We start from the raw sequence: 23,414 nt of genomic DNA on the forward strand, positions 1-23,414 counted from the left end.
GGGAACAGACCAGGAAAGAAGGATGAGGAAGGAGTCACAAATTTATACCCAAACCCACACAGATGGGTCAACAGATACCCCCAGAGACAAACACACAGACTCACAGGTGTGTATGCCAACTACCTAAGCATGTGTAGACACAGATACTGACCCCTGTAGACTTGGGCACCACCTAGGCCATCATGATTGAGGCCTGTTAGGGGTGCCCCAAATCGGGGAGCTGTGTAGGTGAGAGAAGGGCCTGTGTGTTGGGGTTGGCCCCTGGGGCACCTTGGGAATCACCAGACCTTGGCCAGGGGACGCCCTGAGGGGGGCAGAGCTGTTAGGCTAACCCTGAGGAGTTAGGCTGATTATTGGCTTTCCATGCATGTCAATCACCAGAGACAGCCAATCAACTATGCACCAGGCCTGAGCCTCAGATCAGAGGCCAGAGGTAGGGAATTTGACAAGAGTTTACCTGTTAGGACTTGTGCTGGTTGAGGAGTTTGAACCAAGTCGGGGTCAGAACAGTGAGGTGGAGGAGCGGGTGTCCGGAGCTAGCTGCACCAGGCTCCCATTCCTTCAGGGCAGAACTGTGCACTTTAGAAACTTCCCACTTCCCTCTTTGGAATTTTTGCTATCAGGAGGTAACAAATGGGAAGGGTTTGGAACACTCTTGGCATGGGGTAGCCCCTCAGTGAGTGGTCATTCCGTCCCCCAAGACCACACCCTTGGTACGTGGTGGTGAAAGTTCCGGCCTGTTCAGCTGTGAGGAGGGGAACCAGGAAGCCAGCCTGGAGGAGGTGGCCGGAAGGTGACCTGGAGTGTGAGGTGAGGCCTCCTGCTCCCCGAGCACCAGCCCTCCTCTCCTGCCCAGGGCCCTGCATTCGTTTACTGAGTGAGCAATGGGTCCCTCCTCCAGAGCCACCTTCTGCTGAAACGTTGGAGGGTTTTGTGTGTTCTTTTCGTAAGAGATACTATTTCTTTGCAGTAATAATAGCTTTTGTAGTGCTTTCTGCCTGCCAGGCACTATTCGGTCTGCTTCATGTATAATAACTAATTTAATCTTTTTAACAATCCTATGAAGTAGGGATGTTATCATTCCCCTTTTACAGACGGAGGAACTGAGTCCCGAGGGGTTAGTAAATTGTGCAAGCGCGCACAGTGAGTAGTGGAAGCGGGATGGCGCTGTTCTCGAAGCACTGGGCTCTGCCATCTCTCTGGAAGGAAGGCCTCGTTCTTCCTCTTCACCCTCGCTGACACACCGCGGGGCCCTGGAGAACTCACTGCCCCTCTTAAGTCTCCATTTCCTTCTCTGGGATGCAGAAAGTCCTCTGTACCTGGTGGCCTCCCAGGGCCGTTGAGAGACCAAGCTGCCTGTCCATGCGCCTGCACGGGCTGCGCCGGGAGAAAACGATGCCCTGGCACAGTGTTCTGGGAGCAGATGCTTCATGCTGGGCACTCTGCATCTTGGCCCCTGGAGCAGGGCCAGGTGGAGAGTCCTCTCTGAGCCTCACCAGCATACCCACAGCTGGGCCCACAGGCCCTTGAGGCCTCCCAGGAGGCCCGGGTTTGGGGTCACTAATGAGGATGCCAGGAGAGAAACCGCTCTTTCTTAAATTCACACAGAGAAATCATAAACTGTGTGTGCAATTTGCACCCGGGCCAAGGCCCTCAGAGCTTAAATATATTCTTATGGGCTATTTATAGTCTTGGAGAAATTAGAGTTTCCTGGGTAATGCGAGTGCTGACAGACTCCAGCTGGTCAGGGCCTGCCAGGGACTGGCAGGGGAACCAGAAGTAACCTTGGAATCTTCTGGGGCAGGACTCCGTGCTCCCCAGTCTCTTCTCCCTGACCCAGCTGGTGCAAGCGGGACAGGAGGAGAAAAGAGCTCGAGAGGGGTCTCCCTTCACCGAGGGCCCACAATCTCTGGTCTCTCTGTGGCCTAAATGGGGGTGAGACAGCTGCCTGGGACCCTTAGAGTTGAGAGGGGAGCTCCTCTACTTTAAGCCTGTCATTTCACAGATGCTGGAACTGAGGCTCAGAGAGGGGCAGGAACCTATCCAATGTCACACAGCTGGTGGGGCCCAGATGAGCTCTGAATTCCTGGCTCAATCTATGCATCAGCATTGCCGCAGTAAGCCTAGGCATAAGACCAGAGAAACTGGCTGGAGAGACTCCCTAGGGGAACACAGTGGGAATTCAGCATCCAGTGACCACATGCTCCCGAGCAGACAGCCCCAAAGTGGGTTCTTGAGTAGGGAAGGAGGCATGTCCTGGAGGACTCAGGGAAGAAAGCCCAAACTCCCTTACCTGGCATTCAAGGCTCCCAACTCCCCTTTTAAACATCTCTCTGGCCCCTCCCTAGGTAAGCTCCTCCCTCCAGCGCCCCTAGAACATCCCAGCTCTCATACCCCTCTGCACTCTCGTCCACACTCTCCCACCTGGACTGCTTTTACCCGACTCTTCTCTGATCAACTGAACGTTCCACCCCTCAAGGCCTCTGAAGTCCCCATTCCTGGTCCCCCCTGCCCTGTGACTTACCCTCACTCTGAGCTCTTTGCTGGAGCCGGTGTAGTGGATGCTGTCGTGAGCCACCAGACTCACAGTTCAGGACGCAGGCACTCCTTTCTCCCCAGCTGCAGGGAACTTAAGGGCTCCCAAAATTGCCCTCAAAGAACACAATGCACCTGAAGTCACACCCCCTTCCCTGAGGCAGTGGCTAGCCGATGACTGGTGGGGGTATAAGGGCTCTCCCTCCCTTCCCTGGGGGGACAGTTCTAAGGGCCACCCTCCAGAGCCTCCTGGCACATCAGCTGAGGCCTCAGTTCAATTTCTCCCTCTGCCCAGTCCTGCTTCCTTTCCTCCTCACTGGGAAGGTTCTGAAGATCTCGCTGGTCTCCGTCTCTGAGAACGCTTTCCAGAGACGCCGGTTTGTGACGCCTGGTAACAGAATGGTTGAGCAGCCAGCCTGGGTTCCAATAGAGATCAACCATTGTTAGCCCCATGACCTGGGCTGAGTTACCTGACTTCTCCATACAATTGCTTTCTCCATTAAGTGGGAATAATGCTGAGGCAATGGTTCCTGTCTCCTGAGAGTATTGTGAGCTTTAAATGAGATGATGCATGCATGGTGCCTGATACTGAGAAAGCCTCCATAAGCATCAGCTATTGTTATTTATGTTTAACTCCTTGGAGGTTCGGGTAAATGGGGATAGATGTTATTATCTGTGTTGTGGGATTGTTGGTGAGAATCAAATAAGACTGAGAAGCAAGGGTTAAATTCTTTGCTGGCGTGACCTAATACAGACTCAGGGGTCAAGTTCCCTGGGGGCTTTGCCCATCCTGGAGCTGTAGTCTGGAATCTCTGTAGTAGTTTCCTGTCACTGGGGGCTTTGCCCATCCTGGAGCTGTAGTCTGGAATCTCTGTAGTAGTTTCCTGTCACTGCTCTAACAAACGCGGTGGCTTAGGACAACACAAATTTATTCTCTCACACTTCTGTAGTCAGAAGCCTGGTGTGATCCCGCGGGACTAAAGTCAAGGCGTTGGCAGGCTCTGTTCCTTTGGAGGTGCTAGGGGAGAACCCATTTCCTGCTCACTGGGGTCGTCAGCGGAGATCAATTCCTAGGGTTGTAGGACCAAGCTCCCCATTTTCTTGCTGGCTGTAAAAGGAGGGTTGATCTTAGCTTCCAGAGGCCACTGCATTCCTTGGCTCGTGACCTCTTACTCCATCTTCCAAGTGAGCGCAGGCAGGGGGAGGACTCCTCATGGCGTCTCTCTCTGACCAGCCTCTTTGGTTATGTTCTGCATGTAAGGACTCATGTGATTACTTCAGGCCCACCCGGACAATCCAAATACTCTTCCCACCTCAAGGTCCTTAATCACATCTGCAAAGTCTCTTCTGCCATGTAAGGTCACATATTCACAGGTTCCGGGCATTAGAACACTGACGTCCTGGGTAGGGAGTGGGGGGTCGTTATTCTGCCTCCCACAGCCACCCAGCATGGGGCAGCCTCTGATCCACAATCCACCTCCTCCTTTTCCAGGGAGAGGTCTGTGCGGTTCCCTGTGCAGTGGGGACCTATGGCCCCAACTGCTCGTCCGTTTGCAGCTGTAACAACGGTGGCACCTGCTCCCCGGTGGATGGGTCCTGCACCTGCAAGGAGGGTAATGTGCTCTTTCCCAATCCCATCCACCTCAGATGTGGACACCGCCCAGGTGGCTGCTGGATGAGGGGTCTGGGCTGCTCCTGCCCTGCCCACCCACATGCAGGGTCAAGGAGCTCATATGTCAGGTTGCAGCCAAGGAAACCTGTGCCAGGGACTTCAACAGCAGGAATGTGAGACTAGCAACTGTGGGGAAGCTGCTACCACCCGAGGCAGGAGAGTCAAAGGGAGGAAGTGGACTTCCCTGAGCCTGGAGTGAGGGCCACCTGGCGGGAGCTGGGACATGGACAGAGGGCTGCATGGTAGTGCTGGAGCATGAGGGAGACACAGCCACCACCAGAGGCCCTGCCCAAGGCAGAGAGAGAAGAGGAGATAATGTTGTCTCTCCTGCTCCCGCCCTCCGGTCTGCGGGCCACGTCTCCCACTGGCAAGCACTGTGGGAGTCAGCTTAGGGGGGCCCGGGGTACGCAGCTGCAGGGGTTGGCCCCCTGTGACACAGAACAGAGCAAATGAAGGGAGAAATGGATCTGAGAGCAAGCAGGCTAGTGATCAGCCTCAGAATGGGAAACCAGCCTGTCCTGAAAACAAAGGGTCCTGAGATAAGCTGCCTGACTCCACTTTGGCTGGGGGTCCCAGGTGGGATCATCCACCTACAGCAAAAACAGTGAGAACGGAGAGGCAGGAGACCGGGTTCAAGGCCCAGCTCTCTTAACAGCTGTGCTGTGTTTCTGAGCAGACTGTGTGGAATGTGTTCTAACCCAGCGATCAGAGGAGCCATGGTTAGGGTGGGATGCCTTGTGCAGAGCTGGGAGATGGGCAGAAAGCTCTGCTGGGCCCGGATGGAGAGATGACAGCCCCTTTCCCTCCCCGCAGGGTGGCAGGGTGTCGACTGCACCCATCCGTGCCCCAGTGGGACTTGGGGCCTGAACTGCAATGAGAGCTGCATCTGTGCCAATGGGGCGGCCTGCAGCCCCACAGATGGCTCCTGCTCCTGCACGCCCGGCTGGCTGGGGGACACCTGTGAACTGCCCTGCCCAGTGAGTGCCCAGGACGGGGAAGGCCTGGTAGGCCCAGCATCCCGCAGGTCCTTTCCCTATGGTGACTTTGTCCGCAGAGGTACACGGAGAAGAGCACTGAACGAGATGGTGGGACACTTGGATTCAGGGCTCAGCCCTAGTTCTGACCTCTCTGTGGCCACTTTCCTACTTTGGGCCTCAGCCCCCTCATCTGTAAAATGGCAAATACTTGGCAGATGTAGCAATGTGGCATCACTTTCCCCTTGCTGCTCTAACGTTATTGACTCTGACACGCGTACCTGAGCCCAAATGCAGCTTCAGAATCCTTCATTACACAGTGCTACAGGGCAGCCCTTACTAATCCATCAGAGTTACCATTCCTTGATAGATAACATCTAAGCTTCTTTTTGTTCCAACAGTCTATAATTTTATGATTAGGGTGTGGGAGGACAAAATCAAGCATTATCCAGCAATAAGCACCCAGACTTAATCACTGGATCTTAATCTAAAACACAAATAAATTAATTAATGTGATATTGTTGAATGAGTCCTACAGTCCTGGGTTCAAATCCTGGCTTTCCCACATTCTAACTGTTACCTTGAGAACATTACTTCACCTCTCTAACCCTATTTCTCATCTTTAATGCAATCATCTCATAGAGTTGTTATGAGAATTAAGAGAAATGAGTAATGTAAGGCTCTTGGCACCTAGTGAGCATGCAACAAATGTTGGTTGCAACCTTCTTTCCCAGTAACAAAGAATAAATATAGCCATTCCTCACATATGATCAATGTATTACGATTTGCAAAGTATATTTTCATTTACAATTTTAATTAGCGATCAGTACAATCCTCTGAGCTTGATCATTGAGAAGTGCGGCAGGACCATCACCTTCCTCCTTCCAAGCCCCATCCTCTTGTTAATGCAACCAAAGAATTATTTGCAGTGGCTTCATGGCCATGTTGATCCCCAGTTATAAAAAGTGCTCCCACCATGCTCCAGCCCCGGGCTCTCTGCATTCTTGTGGGGCAGTGGCTCAGTTTTCTCATCAAAATCCAACCAAAGTGTGTAAACCGGGGTCTAGGTCTGAGCAGTTCTCTCTCCCCCTTCTCTCCACAGGATGGCACATTTGGGCTGAACTGCAGTGAGCGCTGTGACTGCAGCCACGCCGATGGCTGCGACCCCATCACAGGCCACTGCTGCTGCCTGTCTGGATGGACAGGTAACCCCCTCTGCCTCTCCACCACCAGGGCCTGTGGAGCCTGGTCCTTGGTATCCTCCTGCTTCTCCTGACCGTTCTCTCCCTCCTTCACTTCTGCTTCTCCCTGCATATGCACCTTTCCCTCCACTTCCTCTGGGGGCTCTGTTCTAAGGGGTAGGGGGACACCAGTGAAAAATCAGACAAAGGTCTAGGTGCTTAATCTGTGTTTGCAGAGGATATGGTGGAAGGGGACAAGGGACTTTCTCCTTAGCCCAGGCTCAGACTCCTGGTCCCTACATGTGTCCTGGCAGCCTACCTCCTAAACACCTAGCGAATCCATCCACTTCTCTCCATCCCACTGCCACCATCCTGGTCCACCGAGCACCATCTCTCAGCCGGCACTGCCTCGGCCTCCTACTTGGCCCCTGGGCCTCCTCTGTTGCCCAGCTGCATCCATTCTGCACGTGGTGGCCAGAGTGAACTTTCCAAAACCTAGATCTGTTCACATCAGCCCCTGCTCAGAGAACACCTCACTGGCTTCCCAAGGCACTCACATAAAATCTGAAATCCTTCCAGTGGCCGGGGCCCACAGGATTGGGCCCTGCACAACTCCTCCACCTCTCTTTTGCCCCCTCCCATCACTCTACACTCCAGCCACCCAGGCCAACCACCTTCCTGACTCCAGGCCTTCGTATGTGCATTCCCTCTGCCGGCATCACTCTCTCCTTTCCTCTTCACTTGATAATGCTTTCTCATCCCCCAGATTTCAACTGACAGCTTCCTTCCTCTGGGAGGCCTCTCTCCCCCTGCTACATCCCACCTCCCTAACCTGGCCAAGACGATGTAAGAGCCCCTTTTATTAATTCGTATAATACCCTACACTTTTCCCCAATTGTCACTGAAATCTGATTTGAGTAACTATTTATTTATTGTCTGCCTCCCCAACTTGACCATCAGCTCTCTGGAGCCCATTGCCATGAACCACATCTGTCTTGTTTACCACTGTATTCACTGCTTGCCACCCACTGAGATATAGATGACACAGTGGTTAAGAACATGGAGCTGGAGCCAGACTGCCTGGATTTGTGGCCTTGGGCAAGTCATTTAACCACTCAGGGCCTGAATTCTCCATCCATAAAATGCAGATAATTATAATCCTTGCAACCACAGGGTCATTTTGAAGTTTAAATGAGTTAATACCTGTAAGTGCTAACAGTGCCTGGCACATAGGAAGTGCTCAGTAAATGTAAGCCCTGAATACAGGAAGTGGTTAATAATGATGTGCTGTGTGAATGAATCCAGTCCCACAGTGGTGGACAGCAAGGAGAAAGAAATACAGGCATTGCTGGCAGTGTAGGTCCTCAGATAAATAATTCACACTATGTTACTGAGCAGCCTCTGTTCTCCATAACCAGAAAGTTTCTGAGCAGCTGAGGGCCAGGGACATTGCTTCCTCTGTAGCATCTCCGGCCTCACTCCCCTGCCCTGCCCCTTAGTACAGAGCAAGGCTCCACCCTGGTCACCAGTACCCTAGACTCTTAGCTGGAGCCAAGTGGAAATCCACTTCAATTTTTCGTTGCCTTAATTTCGAGTGAGCCGGTAAGATTTCAATGACATCTGGTGCTTAAAAATTCCCTCTTTGATGGACAACCTTTCAGCAAGGCCTCTGCTGTTCTAAAGCTAATTTCCCCAAACAAGGTCCTGAAGTCATTTCAAAGGAGCGATTGATGTCCTGAGGTTTGTCATGCAAATAGAGACCAAGGAGGGATAGGGAGGGGAGGGGGTCCAGGCCTGGCCTCCTGCTCAGTAAGTGCTCCCCACCCTCCGCTGCCCCCAGAAGTCTGTCCCAGCTCCTGGCATATGGCTTGCACCTTGGCTCAACACCGGTTTTGCTCTGCCCTAAGGGTGTGCCTGTCTTCTCCCCTCGCCCCCATAAGCTACAGGCTTCTTGACGACTGACATCATGTCTCATTCCCCCTGCCCTGCACATAGTAGATGCTTATTAAATGTCTATTGAAATGAATTGAAAGAAGCTGGGCTATAACCATATTTGGCTCTTCCCCTGGAAGTGAAGGAGACCTGAGAGATGATCTACTCCAACCTCCTCACACTGCAGACGAGGAAAGGGAGTTGCCCCAGGTCTCAGGACATTAGTGCTAATAGGATGCGAGACACAGGATTGTCTTGTAAAGGGGAGCCATTTATTCCTTCAATTAGCATTTATTCACTCCAGCAATCGTCAAGTCTTTATTTGGCAGCTACCATGCCCAGCACCATGTTGGGCCCAGCAATAAATGGCAAAATTCACTAACAGCAATAGTTCTTGAGTACCTACGTGTCAGACACTGTGCTGGGCACTGTAGATGCAAAAATGACCAAGATGGCATCCTTATCCATTAGAAGCACCAAATAAGGAGGGTCAGAAGTATCAGTAAACCATGGTCCCTGTCTTCAAATTGCTAGTAAGGGAGACAGGACTCATATGTATGAAACATTCAAATAATAGGTAGAGAAAAAGCTGTATGCCATTGACTGTCAAAGAGATGTTTGAATCCCTGGGCAGGCATCTGGGAGGGCTTCCTGGAGAAGGAGAGCCCTAAGCAGACCCAGAAGGATGTGGGCTGCTGAGTTGCTGCTGGCCTTGCGGCATGAACTAGAGCTCACAATATATGGATTCTTAGCTTAGCTTTACCCACCAATACAGATGTGTAGGGGGTCCTGAAAAATAAAGCAGGGAGATTCCCTAGGGGTCAGAAGGGAAGGGACCTCTACCGGGGATTATGATCCCCATTCAACTATAGGGAAAGCAGGGCCTAGAGAAGGTCACTGGTGAAGCTGTGCCTCTTCAGAAGCTGTGGTCAGAGAGTGTCCCACCAGGCCACCGTCAGCCCCTGTGACCACACCTGAAGAAGTAGGGCACTCCATGCAGGGGGAAACCCTGGACCATTCTCCCCACTTAGGCCCCAGTGTCTTAAGTTCCAGAGAGCCCTTAGAATGTATAAGAACCTCAGACAGGAGCCCCACTCCCACAGAGCCAGCCCTGGAATAAAATAATTGCCAAACCCTAGAACCCAGTGGGCCCTTGCAGCCACCTGCAATCTGACCATAGTCACCTTCCACCCACGGTTCTCAATCTCCAAGAAAGAGGACCCCTTTTTCACATGAAAACATTTTGAGGATTCCACACATGAGTGTGTGTCCATCAGTTGGAAGAAAACATAATAGCAACAGGCTGCCATGAATTCAGGGGTGCTTTTGTATGCATTGTGTTTTATTAATCACAGTAATATCTGCATATAGTTTCAGGAAAGAGCAGTGTTGATGTGTGACACATGTGCCTTGGTCAGCCTACAGAGTGCTGGAGGCACAGGTAGGATCAGAGGCCCCTGTCAGACAGTGGCGCTCGGCCTTCGTCCTGCGTGCCTCCCAAGAATGGCAGAGTCCCTCGGCCTGCAGTCTGATCCTGGGTTTTCAGCCACTACAGGCAAAACAATTCCTTGGGGCAGATCACAGCTTTTGGTGTGCCTAGAGAAGGGGAAACTTGGAGAGGGAGCCAAAGCTTTGAACAGCTTCATGGGTTCCCCTTCCCCAGGCTCCCCTTGGGTCAGTCCATGCTGCTTGTCCAGGGTTCACCTTTTGAGCACCTGAAACTCGACAGCAAGAGACCTACATCGACGGGTGAAATGTGCCCCCTAGATTCTCACTGGGGAAAGATCCCATTCCCTGGGGAGGAGGTCCCCGCTCCCTCCTTACAGAGGCCTCATTTGCTGGACAGCGTCATCTGAAGGCCCACCTTGCTGCACAATTGATATGTCACAGGGAGGGAGGCCCAGGGAGGGAGCGCGGGCGCCAGACTAGACTGAGCACTGGAGGATGAGTGAAGCCTGTTGCATCCCCTCCCTCTCCGCTCTCTCCCGGCTGTTCTGCACGCCCGCCCCGCCTTCCCCAACAGCTCAGGTGGACTTGTACAATTCCAGCCTGCCTCTAAATTGGTCCCACTGCTCTCCTTCCGCTGCTTGGGCTGGCTCTGTTCACTGGGCCTGAATGTCTTCCTCCCTCTTTCTTTCTCTTTTTCACAATCCCTGTCCTTATAACAAGGCAGACATGATTTTTAAACTAATTCTGCTCCTCTTTGAGCCTCTGATATTCACCTTCCAAAGCCAAGCCGGTCTCCTGGGTCCACACGGTCCATTCACCTAATGCATGTCAGCCTGGAAGCCTTTGCTGCCCGAGAGGAAACTTCACCCAGAGCTGGGGCCTTCAGCCTCAGGCCTTCTGAAATTCCTTCCTAGCCTTTGGGCTGTAATCACCCCAGTACACATTTCCTCTATCTCAGCTCAAAAAGACTAGGTAGGCCTTTCCTCCTCCTGCTTATTGAGAAATTCCGTCCATTCCCCCATAGACCACTGTTTGTCAAACTGAGGGTCATTAAGTCAATTTCTTGGGTCACAACTAGTTTTTTTTTTTATTAATAGAATACATCACAGTGCACAGAAAACATCAGAGTACATCACACACAGTGACAGAAAATGTCGTTTTGCAAACTGTCGGTTTCTATTATACATATGTGTGCACGTATGATGTAAAATACATATTGCACTGAGGACTGTGGTCAAAAGAGTCTGAAAAGAGCCGCCCACTCTCTGGGCCCCCACCCCGGGGCTGGTTGGCTGGGACCCGGCAAGGACCAGTCCCTCCTGGACTTATGCGGGTGTCACAGAGCTCACTCCCAGCTTGTGCAGCCCCCAGTAACGCCACTCACCTGCCCCATTGTTGGTTTCTCCCAAGCCTAACCTTGGATAACCAACTAAGATGTCCAAACAAAAGAGGCCTTTCATGATCTGGTCCCCTCTTAGTCACCCAGTCTCCTCTCTTGCCATACCCCATTTTGTGCTTTATGGTTCAGCCACACTGCGTTAGTTTTTCTTTCAAGGCACGATTCTCTCTCCTGCTTCCTGCTCTTTGCACATAGAGTTTCCTTGACCTTGTCAATTCCTCCTTGGCCCTTAAGACTCAGTTTGGGTATCACCCCTTTCTGGAAGCCCTCCTTGACCAGCCAGGCCTCGTCTAGGGCTTTCCTCCATGTTCCCGGCTGCACTGTGCTTGCCTCCACCTCTTCATACTGCACGGTGCCCCCTTCCCATCAGTCTTCCTTTTGCCCTCACCCCATCACCTCTGACCTGAGTCTGCCTCTGGCCCACAGGCATCCGCTGTGACAGCACATGTCCGCCCGGTCGCTGGGGTCCCAACTGCTCCGTCTCCTGCAGCTGTGAGAACGGTGGCTCCTGCTCCCCAGAGGATGGGAGCTGCGAGTGTGCCCCTGGCTTCCGAGGACCCTTATGCCAGAGAAGTAAGGCTGAGCACCCCCATCTCACAGACCTTGGACGGCTCCTCCTCCCAACCCCTTCCCAGTTGGAACTAGTCCTGCCCTGAGAGAGGCTGGGCTCTGAGTCAGCCACCATCAAATTTCTCCCTCTATTCCCCTCGCTCCCTGCCCTGGCTTTTCCATCCCCAAGCTCAAGGCCCAGCCCTGCTCCTCAGTGGAAACAGGACCAGACCACAGGTCCTCTCTGCAGAAAGGGACGGGCCCTCCAAGTTGTGGGGCGGGTACGGCTCTCCCCATACTTTTGAGGAACCTCCCTTCATCACTATGCGGGACCAGAGGGGTAGCCAGGCTGGCTGGGGCCCCTTGAGCTGTTGACCACATCTCCCCTTCACCCCCAGTCTGTCCCCCCGGGTTCTATGGCCATGGCTGCGCCCAGCCGTGCCCTCTCTGCGTGCACAGCAGTGGGCCCTGCCACCATGTCAGCGGCATCTGTGAGTGCCTCCCTGGATTCTCTGGAGCCCTCTGCAACCAAGGTACTGTCTCCTGGTGGAAGGCATGGACCTGGGAGGTGGGGAGTCCTGGGAGGGAAGTGGCAGGGAAGGAAGGGTGTGAGGATTCTCACCAAACTCTGGGGGCAGCTCTTTGCCTCTGCAGGGCTTGGGACTACCTTTCTAAGAATTGGGTCACCAGAGGGAGTGAGACAAAGCTGTTATGCAGTTAGAGGAACAGGCTCAGAGAGGTCGAATGACTTCTCCATGATCTCACAGCTAGCAAGTGGCAGAGCTGAGAAACAAATTCTGACTCCAAAGCCCATGCTAAATGGATGAAAAATGAAATAAGTGCAGATGAGGTCCACATAAGAAGTGGCCCCAAATGGCTTATGCTGAGTGCCAAGTGGTAAAGGCAGAGAATGCGGTGGGAGCTCAGAGGAGACAGATCTGGCTTCAGCTGGAGATGGCAACTTCCTGGCCCCTTCTCCTCGCACTCAGGCCGACAGCACTAATCCCTCACCGCCTGCTCTCCTGTCTCAAATGCAGAATCCTTCACAACACCAACTCCAGCCAACCTCTAGCACTCAACAGCAGTTGAAAAGGGAGACAAAGCTTATTTGCATTGGTGTGCTGCTAAACTGGCTCTCTGTGGGAGAAAAGCCCTGATTTGTAACATTTGCAGATTTCTATGATGTAAATATTCCCACCATGACTGATCCCAAGGTACCAATGGTTTAACACTGGACACAAAACTCCTGAATATTCAACAACCAGTGCAGAGACAGAAGCTGGCTCCAGCACACACCATTGCTTATTGCCATCCTTGGCTTAGTTGGGCCAAGGCAGTGTGGATTTGGGGGCCGGCTCCATGCTGTGCAGGACTTCACCTGGGCCTGAGCCTAAAAGACGAAGAAGGAACAAAGGTGCTCCAGGTAGAGGAAACAGCCTGGGCAAAGCACAGGGCCTGGACATGCAACTGTTCAGCAGTAGGGAATGGCTGAAGGAGGCGGGGACTGGGGATGCAAAAGCGGACTGAGAAGGTGCTCTGGAGCCTTCAGGACAGCTTTGAAAACAAGGTTGCAGAATTTGCATTCTAACCTATAAGAAGCAAAGGGATCTTAGACCAAGGTAAACTTAGAGCTAAAAGCAACTTCAAGGTCATCTGTGCAAGAATCTCATCTGGCCTCTGTTTAAATACTTCCGTTGAGAGCTCACTACCTCCCAGGGGAACCGATTCTTTTGATGAAGAATCACTGAGCTGGGCTATTTTTGTAAGTGTATGGGCCGTTAATATGTATGAGCAGAAAGTTTACTCTATGATGCTTTGAGGTCATGAGAAGTTTGGGCCCCAGGGAAACATATGTGACAGTTTCATTTGCTTGCAGCCCTCCTAGGACAGTTTAATCATAATCTGACACATCGAGGTTTACTTATTAAACATCGGAGACTCAGCCGTCAATACAGATAGGCCGGGTCTAAATTGGGACCTAAGCCGCCCGAGGAGTAACTCTCAGATCTTGCAATGTCTGATTTATCGCCCGCTGGCCTAATGAGTATTTTCCACATATAGATCTAATAGAGTTTGCTATTAATGGCAACTGCCCTGGTTAAGTCTCACACCTTGTAAAAAATTGAACTGACACTTTCTAATGACCGGTTTTCCAGAGAGTTACAAATTACAGACACTGCTTATGCAGAATCATTAAACATAGATTAAATATAACCAGATGTTTTCTTTTCACCAGCCCCCCTTCTCTCCACCACCCCTCTTTGCCTCTCTTCATTCAGCCAAGAAGTCGACCAATTAATGTATTAGACTGATCACATTAGCAGTTCCATGGGTGAATTAGTCAGCCTTGTATATGTGAGAAAGACTTCAAAGATAAGACTGTCTTGTTAGAGAAGCTCAGAGCTGGGGGTGGGGGTAGGTGGAGCAGCTCTGGCACCCCACTTCCCACAGAGGGCCAGGGCTGGGGATGGGTTCCCCAAAGCAAGCACCTCCCAGTGGCAGGGAAGAGGAGGCCGGGCTACATGCTTTTCAGGAAGCTCAAGTTGCAAACAGGTGAGATGCATGTCATCCTCCTGGCAGTGGACCTGGAAGGAGCTAAGGTTTTTGCCAGAGGACATGTAGGGCCCAAATCAGCCAGCCTGCTCATAGCTGTTAACCATGGCCTGCAGCCAGTGGGTGAGAGTTATCATCCCCATTTCAAAGATGAGGAAACAGAGACTAAGAGGGGTGATGTGGTTTGCTCAAAGGTACTTAGCCAGTAAGTGGCAGAACATTCTAGCTGTGTGACCTTGGGCAAGCTACTTAACCTCTCAGTCCCTCAGCTTCCTCATTTGTAAAGTAGAGTTAATAATAGAGAGTAATAACGAATGTATATAATATTGAGAGTGTTACAAGGTTAATTGAACGAATATTTGTAACGCATTTGAACAGTATCCAGTGCATATAAGCTCCACAGAAGTGTTTGTTGAATACATAAATAAAACTAGGGCCCAAACCCAAGCCTTTGGACTGGAGATCCCGGTACACCATGTTGCCTTCCTTATTGTCCCAACCGCTAATCATGTCCAGGAGAGGCACAGAGAGGACACGGGATGCTAGGCACCAGGTGCCCACAATCTGGTTGGGGAAGGACTGGCAATATGAGGCAGTGTGGCATAAAGGAGAGGGTACCAGCCCAAGGTTTGAGAGACCTGGGCCCTGGGGAAGGGGAACTTCACAAATCAACGTTTTCCCATGATGCTGCATGTGGCTCGGCCAACTGAGGGCCTCAGAGATTCAAGGAATTCCTCCCCCATAACAGATGCAAGGAAGCCTTCTTTGAGGAGCTTGGGCTGGCTAGAACTGGGCTTTGAGGGGGGCAAGGTGAACAGAGAGGAGCTTGAAAGGACAGAAGTCACTGATCCCAGAAGAACCCACTGGAAGGTCACTGCTCCTGTGGCGTGTTTTCACCATTTTGGAACAATTCCTGAGTGTTCGCTATACTCAGGCACTGTGCTGGGCACTCAGACAACAAAGAACAAGCGAGCCAAGTTCCCTGTCCTCACAAAGCCTATAGACTAGGGGACAATTCTGAGCTCAGCCTTTCCAGCAGAACTTGGGAGTGAAGTGGGAGGAAAGGGCAGCCAGTTTATTTCCATACATTCAGCCACCATGCCTTGAGTCCGTGTGGTTTTTCCAGGCATTGTAGGGGACACAGACATAGGCGGGACACAGGCCTGGCCTGAAAACAGATTCACAAGTCACAGTAACAGAAGACCAGGGAAGAAACTAACAGAGGGTTCTGGAAGCTCAAACAGGGACACAGACCCCCAGGACAAAGAAGAGGGATGAATTAGTTAGGATTAAGTTCAGCTATAAGTGACATAAAAACACCAAAAAACTAGCTTGAAAATGACAAGCATTATTTCCCCCTCACACATTAAAAAGAAAAGATCCAGAAGTAGGCCATTGGGGAATGGCAGGGTAGCGTACAAAGATGTCAGGGACCCAGGCTCCTTCTCTCTCGTTATTCTGCCATCCTCAGCATATGGCTTCCACCTCTGATGAAAGATAGCTGCTTGAGCTCCAGTCATTTTGTCCACAGTTCTTATCTATAATCTACATTATCCCTCAACAAGGAGGAATGGGCAAATAAAGTCATGCATTTCCACTCACCATTGGCCAGAACGTAGTCACGTGGCCACACCCAGCTGTACAGGAGCCCAAGAAATTCCAGGAAATTCCAGGTGGCCATAAGCCCAGCTAAAACTCGAGATTCTACTTCTAAGGAAGAAGAGACTTGATATTGAAGGAGTAGCAGTCTACTAGAGAGGGATCATGGGGGACGTGGCAGTTGAGTCTTATAGGCAGAGTAGGATTTCCACAGCTGGACATGAGGGTCAGGGAAATTTTGGAAGGGAAGAGCTGGAGTGACGGCATAGAGGAGGAAATACAAGGCATGTATTTGGAAGGTGGTGTGTGGTCCGGTGACTGATGGGTCTGAGTGAGGCAGGTTAAGTGCTGATCTCTAGGATCCAGATTTCAGTGTGAGGCAATGGGCAGCCACTTGAGGCCATCCGGGCAGGCACAGGAGTGCTCCAGCTGTAGGAAGCAGGTGGGGGATGAGCTGCAGGGGCAGTGAGAGCTAGCTAGTCAGTTAACACTCAGACCTAGTCCTAAGGGAGCTTGAAGTCTGGCTAAGGAAACCAGGCCTTCCTCCAGGGACCAAGGAGTGACTCCTTCAGGAGGGACTGGGACCAAAATCCTACAAGTGACTCAAAGTGCAAATGCCATGGGAACCCAGTGGAAGAGAGCACCTTGTGGACTGAGGAGGGCTCTCCTGAGGAGGGGGCTGAGCTGAGGCTTGAGGAACAGGTTGGATTCGGAGAGACAGAGGAAATAGATGGACAAGGATAGACATTCAGGAATAGTCCTCCAACAGTTTCTCTGCAGACAGACCTGCTACCCTGCATTTGTCCCTCTCCTTCCAGCTATAAACATTCTCTGCCCTTGTGGCTATGGGATCAGTGATGCTGGCAAAAGCGTGGTAATGGAAGGCAGAAGGCTGTGGAGCAGGGCAGGGAGCAGTGGACTGAGAGTGCAGAAGTGGGATTCCCAGTCTACCACTTCTGTTCGTGAGACCTAAGTGGAGTGATCTACCCCTATGAGCCTCAGTCTCTTCCTCTATCAAAGGGTATCATTAATAGAGCCTCTCCAGAAATGCAGCTGTGGGCACAAGAGGGGAACTCATTTATGTGCAAATGGAGAGGGGTGTTGGGGGTACTGAGATGGGCACTTCCCACCCAGATCTGTGACCCTAGGGTGGTCATGGCCGTGGCCCAGAACTCTTAGGTGTGCAGCTATGGGTGGTGGTCTGAGGAGTACAGATGGGAGGGCAGGTGCCAGGCTGTCCTGTGCCCACAGTGTGTGCTGGAGGACACTTTGGGCAGGACTGTGCCCAGCTGTGCTCCTGTGCCAACAATGGGACCTGCAGCCCCATCGATGGCTCCTGCCAGTGTTTCCCCGGATGGATTGGCAAGGACTGCTCACAGGGTAAGCTGCCCCTTGGGAATGTCCCCCACCCAGGGTTAGGCCCTCCTTGCCCAGAAACTCTGTCCCTGGCACCTCCACCTCCCACAGCTGAAATTTCCTGTAGATAGAAATGTCCACCTGGGTCCCATTTAGCTATTTAGCTAACATGATGAATTATTAGGACTGATCACTGGCATTATTAACTGCTGGTGTTAAAGGTATTGACTTTGTTGATAGTACTATTAATACTGAGAATTAATACTCCATTAGCACCTGAGCAACGAGTAGCCCCTAAGTTTAGATGGGGAAGTAGAGGGGCAGGGACTGACATGCTGGAGTTTGGGAGTGGGGAAGTGAGGTGAGGCCAGAGCAGTCCCCTCAAAGGGGCGAGGGTGTCCTCTGGGTGGCCCATGTGAATGATGTCCTGGGCATCATAAGCCTGGACAGGGTATTGCAGGGGTTGTTCATTTAAGGTGTACCCAATCTGATGCAGAGGTAACAGAGACCCATTCTCTGCCCCGTGGAGCTCATGGGTGAGGACCAGTCCGTACGCCTAAGGAGGTCCCAGTTAGATGACCTGGCCTGAGGGAATTTTCATTCTGATGGAGGACACACAGATGCCATAGTCAGGGCGCTCACCAGCCGAAATAAGAGAGTCCCTGCTCTGGGAAAGTCCCCATCCTCATGGGAAGCTAGCACACACAGTATTCACACCTTAAACCACAATGTTTACAGTTTATCACACACCCACACTCTCCAAATCACAGTGCCAAGAGGGAAGGTTCAGGAGCCCTCAGAGCTGGGAGTGGGCAGAGATGCTGAGCTTAATGGGAATCTTGGGTGACTGAGCCAAGAGGTGAGTGAAGGAAATCTGTGAACAGTGTGTTAAGCCCCCTGAAAGCCAGGAAGTGCCACCAGGGTGCATCCTGGCAACTTGGCTCTGACTCCCCCTTCCTCTCCCTCCCTTTCTGTCTGCCCCTCTCTGCCTTGCCCTCACCCTCTGCATCCCACCCACCTCCAGCTTGCCCATCTGGGTTCTGGGGCCCTGCCTGCTTCCACACATGCAGCTGCCACAACGGGGCGAGCTGCAGCGCTGAGGATGGAGCCTGCCACTGCACCCCTGGCTGGACTGGACTCTTCTGCACGCAGCGTAAGCTCCACCTCCCAGCTATTCGGAATCTCATGCTGCAGCCTGCTGGCTGCCATAGGCATCGTCTGGCCTCAACGGAGGGAAGGAGGAGGCGGGCCCCAGGGCCAGAAGCTCCCCACTAAAGGACTGGGGGGCCTAGCTGGATTCAGGGCCCAAATTCCTGGAAGGTCAGGGCTATAAGGTACCCCAGCAATCAAGACCAGACTCTTCCTTAGCTAGTGAGGCCCAGAGTGGGGAAGAGTGAGCTTTGATTGCACAGTAAGGAGACGCCAGCCCAGCCTCTGGTTCCAGGGCAGCTTTGTCCAAAGGACTGCCCCGCCAACACCAACCCCCTCAGCATGAGTGGTCAGAGCGGGGAGATGGCTCAGCTGCAGTCTTGCTAGTCCTCACCCGATGCCCAAAGAGGCAGCAGAAGACAGGTTTGGTCCCAGCTGCACCTCTGCAGTTGCCCCCACCCTGTTTCTCCAGGCTGCCCAGCAGCGTTTTATGGGAAGGACTGTGGGCGCGTGTGCCAGTGTCAGAATGGCGCCAGCTGTGACCACATCAGCGGCAAGTGTACCTGCCGCACTGGCTTCACGGGGCGACACTGCGAGCAGAGTAAGCTGTCCCAACCCCTGACCCTAGGTGTCAGTGCCAGGCCTCAGCCTCCTGCAGGGAAAGCCTCCCCCCATTTCAAGGCCCACCCATTCAGGGCTCTGCACCCCCTGCTCCCTTGACTTTTGGAGCAACTCCCAAGGACATTGGTGTTTGAAGAGTTTCTTCTTCCAGTTGGGGTGGCAATGGGGGATGCTGAGGTAGAGCAGAGGCCTGAGGGAGTAAAGAGGGAGGCAGATCTTGTTTGATTCTTCTTTGAAGCCCTTATGGCACCCAGCTCAGGGCCTGGCACACAGAGGATGCTGTGTAAATATGCGTCAAGTAAGGACAAAGCAGGGGTAGGTGCTCTCTCTACCCCAGGTATCAAACCAACACACCTCAGGAGCTACAGGGAAATAGGATTCATTCAGGGAGACCGAACTGGCTCTCACAGCTGTCCACATATGGGGGCGAGGGGTGGAGAGCGGGTGCATCTCACTGTCTACCCCAACTCTTCGTGCTGCACAGGATGTGCCCCAGGAACCTTTGGCTATGGGTGTCAGCAGCTATGTGAGTGCATGAACAATGCCACCTGTGACCACGTCACCGGCACCTGTTATTGCAGCTCTGGATTCAAAGGAATCAGGTGTGACCAAGGTAATAGGTGGCAGAGCCCCGGGGCAGGGGGCTGTAGAAAGGGCCCCATGGAGGCGGGCTCCAGGGAAGATTCCAACAGGGACAACTGGATTTTATAAGGATGCTTTGTGACTTTCCTTTATGCACGTTTGGGGGCAGAGTGGGAGTGGGGTGGGCTACAGAGGTCGAGGCTCCAGGCGCTGGAGAGGCAGATGGAGCAGGCAGCCTCTCGGTCACGGCTTCCCCATGCTCATCTTGGCAAGCTTCCTGTGAGCCAAGCGAGGGTAAGCACAAGCTAGTGCTGTGGATAGACCACCGGACAGAAGATCTGCCAAATCCTGGCTCTGCCATTACCTGCTAGGTATCCTTGGGCAGGTCATTTCCTTTTGCTGGGCCTGTTAATCCACATGCAAAGTGGAAAGAGAAGATTAATCCTTGTCTTCCACCACATCACAAGGTTGTGCTGAGGGCCAAGGACCCCAAAGGGGCTCAACCTTGGCCCCAGCTCTACAGTCAGACAACACCCCATAGTGCAGTTCTGAGAACCAAGTTGACATAATGTGAGTAAAGGACTCAGCACACTGCCCGGCACATAAGTGAGACCTTGATAAAGGGTTTTGTATGCATAAAAACCCTTTGTAAAGTGCTGCACACATGTGTAAGGTATTATATTGGTGGTGGTTGTAGGAGATGGAGGATCAGTGTGTGCTCTCAATTATCCATATTACAGAAAAGGGGCCAAAAGACATTTCCATTGCATTCTGACGATATGTCATTGAGCAGGATCATGCAGCACATTTACTTCCCTGGTGATGTTGGCTGGCTCTGTTCAGCCCACTGCTCACAGCCCAGGAGGGGCCTAGAAGCTGCCAGACCAGCAGGATGTCCCCCTGGGCTGAGCATCAGCTCGGAGGGGGTTGGCTCACACATATATCATCGAGAGGAGTTTTGTGGGCAGTAATTCTGGGCACACTGGCACAGTGCTCACAGCTTTCCTTGCCATATGGTGCTCACAGTCTCCTGGGGAGGGTGGGATTACTGTCCCCAGATTACAAATGAGCAAACTGAGGACTGAGTTACACAGCTGGTAAGAGAGACAGAGGCTGAGTCCAGTCTTTTTCAGACACTTTGAGAGACCTGACTACCAATTACTGGTTGTGTGATCTTGGGCAAGTTACCTAAACTTTTGGTGACTCAGTTTCGTCATCTGTGAAAGGGAAATAATTACATAATTCCTATTTCATAGGGCTGCTGGGAAGATCAAACGAGTTAATATCTGTACTGCATTTTTAGAATAGGGTAAAATACTCAATGAACATTCGTTATCATTTTGTTTCCCATCCACGATTGCATTTGTTCTGGTCATGACTCCGGGACTCCGTCCCCTTCAGGCAGTTGAAGAAACAGGCACAGTGAGGGTTGGGATCACACAGGGATTGAAGGATAGGGCCAAAACCAGAACCCAGGCTCCTAATGATAGAGGCTTCTAGGCCCCGGGCCGAGGAGATCTGAAGAGAAGCAGGCCTGCTCCAGGCTCAGGCCTTCCCTCCACCTGCAGCTGCCCTTATGATGGAGGAGCTGAATCCCTACACCAAGATCAGCCCAGCACTGGGTGTAGAGCGGCACTCGGTGGGTGCTATCACAGGCATCGTCCTCCTGTTGTTCCTCATTGTGGTGCTTCTGGGCCTGTTCGCCTGGCGCCGCAGGCGGCAGAAAGAGAAGGGCCGTGACCTGGCTCCCCGAGTCTCCTACACACCTGCCATGAGGATGACCAGCACTGACTACTCCCTCTCAGGTAAGGGCTCTGCCCCCAGCATCCCCCTTCTCCCCCTCCACACACACACAACACAGGCAGAGCCACACAGTATCCTTGGGGACAGCCGGGGCTATTGTTGAAGGTGGGTGGTCATGCAGAGTTGGTAACTGGGGCTGGATGCTCAAGACTCTGCTAGAGAGACAGTGGGGGTGGGGAGCAGAAGCCTACTTGGGAAAGGTAGATGGGCTTCCACAGGGGTGTTGTTTCCTGGGCCCCCAGCTCTGGGTGCCTAGGATTAGGAGCGTCCTCCACTTCCCCACAGCTTCCCAGCCTTCTCACCAGGCGTCGGCCATAGGAGCACTCACACTAAGCAGAACTGTCCTAAACTCGCCAGGGGAACCTTTTCCCAGCCTGATGCCTGTGCCACCTCAGGAAACTGGCCTTGAAGCCCAGTGTCCAGGCCCCGTTCCATTATTGCTTCCTTCATGAAGGCCTCAGAGCAACCCTCCCTCCCACTTCCCAGATTAGAAGGGCCCTATAGGTACAGTGGAAGGGGATGGTACTTGACTTGGGGGAGTCTGAAAGTTTGGGCAATGTCCCTCTGGCCCAGCCTGCTGGAACCCAGTCTGTCAGAAATGTGCTAACAACTCCTGTGAGCATTCTATCTGTAAGTCTGACTGCAGTGGGGTAGGGCTGTTGGGCTGGATCTTTCCTCTCCCTTGAACCCTGGACTGCTGCCTTAGGAATAAGAAAGGCTTTTTGCTTCATATTTAAACACAAGAGGCCAAAATGCTCTGAAACTGCCCATAGCCCTGGGCCACAAGAGGCTGGGTCTGTCTGAGCACCAGGATGACAGCTCTCTCCAGCTGGCTCCATAGCTCATGGCTGACCTGCAGCCTCCTGCTCCTTGTGCTTAAAAACCAAGATCATGTCAGCCCACTCCCAACTAAGTGTTGCCTACTGTGTGCCCAGCTCCATGCTGAGTGCTACAAGATAGACAGAGGTGGCCCAGGGGCAGACCCCGCCTTCAGAGTTCCTGGCCCGCATGCCCTGCTGGGTTTCAGCCAAAGATATCTGCTGATGAAATCTCAAGTCCACAGAGAAGATTTGGGGATTTTCTTCTATGACTATAATGAGCAAGCTGGGCCATGTTTTTCCATGTCATTCCACTGGAATTCCCCCAACTTTGTGGAGAACAAATCCTAGAATCCACAGGAGGGCAGGACTGGGGCCAAGAGGTGTGGGGTTCGCTTTATAGCCTCACTACTGGGATCTGCCCCTGAGGGGAGGCAAAGGAGAGTCAGCACAGGGACATCTGAGGCTGTCAAAGCCAACACTCCTCATCCATGCTCCAGCTGCTGGTGCCACCCTCCACACTGGCAACCTGTATCCTGAGGGAGGGCCACTGAGATGGAAGGGCAAAGCAGGCTCTGCAGATTTCTGTGGGGGCTGTGGATGCCAGGAAGCTTGGGGGATGGGGGACTTGGCTGTCCCTCTGCAGAGCACTCTCAAGACTGCCCAGCCCAAACGTTAGTATTGGGGAGTCTCATGCCAGGAGCAGGAGTTTGATGGTATGTGGCACCTTGTTCTCTTCCCAGATTTATCTCAAAGTAGCAGCCATGCCCAGTGCTTTTCCAATTCCAGCTACCACGCACTGGCGTGCGGGGGGCCTGCCACCAGCCAGGCCAGCACTCTGGACAGGAACAGCCCCACCAAGGTACCGGGCCCCTGACTCCCCAGCCCCCATCCACTGTCCTCCCATTCAGCCCTCACCTCTGCCCAAGAAGGAACTGCACCCCCCCACCTGGAGGGTGCGTGTGGAACCAACTACCAATGCATTAAATGCAGCCCTGTGATCCATGGGACGTGTAAACACTTGGTAAACCAGGTAACTGGGAGCCAGCAGATTACATTGAGCCAACAAATGCTGGTAACCAACCTCAGCATCACTTAATATAACATATACCCCCACACCCTGTGTGTAACCAACTGGTACCAAGTCATAATCCCGTGTATCCTTGTCACACATAATCATGCACACCATGTAGCCACTTTTGCCATGTTATTAACATGTAATCAAAACACTACACCACCTAC

The 23,414-nt window shown here is 52.4% G+C and overlaps 1 protein-coding gene and 1 long non-coding RNA gene across 15 annotated transcripts in view; one reads left to right on the forward strand and one right to left on the reverse strand.

Annotated features, from left to right (window-relative positions):
* MEGF11 (multiple EGF like domains 11) overlaps positions 1–23,414 on the forward strand; it is a 336,904-nt gene that overhangs the window by 297,546 nt on the left and 15,944 nt on the right. For 9 of the 14 annotated variants that reach the window (XR_011527350.1, XM_070576560.1, XM_070576537.1 and 6 more), the window contains 11 exons: positions 4,028–4,148; positions 5,021–5,184; positions 6,284–6,386; positions 11,569–11,715; positions 12,090–12,224; positions 17,095–17,223; positions 18,224–18,352; positions 18,821–18,949; positions 19,454–19,582; positions 21,120–21,356; positions 22,916–23,034. Coding sequence is in view for 13 of the 14 variants with exons in the window: in XM_070576560.1 (XP_070432661.1) it covers positions 4,028–4,148; positions 5,021–5,184; positions 6,284–6,386; positions 11,569–11,715; positions 12,090–12,224; positions 17,095–17,223; positions 18,224–18,352; positions 18,821–18,949; positions 19,454–19,582; positions 21,120–21,356; positions 22,916–23,034 (1,542 nt within the window). In the remaining variant the exon portion in view is untranslated. The remainder of the gene's footprint in view (positions 1–4,027; positions 4,149–5,020; positions 5,185–6,283; positions 6,387–11,568; positions 11,716–12,089; positions 12,225–17,094; positions 17,224–18,223; positions 18,353–18,820; positions 18,950–19,453; positions 19,583–21,119; positions 21,357–22,915; positions 23,035–23,414) is intronic. The other 5 variants (XM_070576528.1, XM_070576544.1, XM_070576535.1 and 2 more) reach the window with 2 other exon arrangements.
* LOC139076095 (uncharacterized) overlaps positions 1–23,414 on the reverse strand; it is a 48,330-nt gene that overhangs the window by 24,624 nt on the left and 292 nt on the right. The window lies entirely within an intron of this gene.

This window comes from Equus przewalskii, chromosome 1, assembly GCF_037783145.1.
Source record: "Equus przewalskii isolate Varuska chromosome 1, EquPr2, whole genome shotgun sequence".
Classification (NCBI taxonomy): Eukaryota; Metazoa; Chordata; class Mammalia; order Perissodactyla; family Equidae; genus Equus; species Equus przewalskii.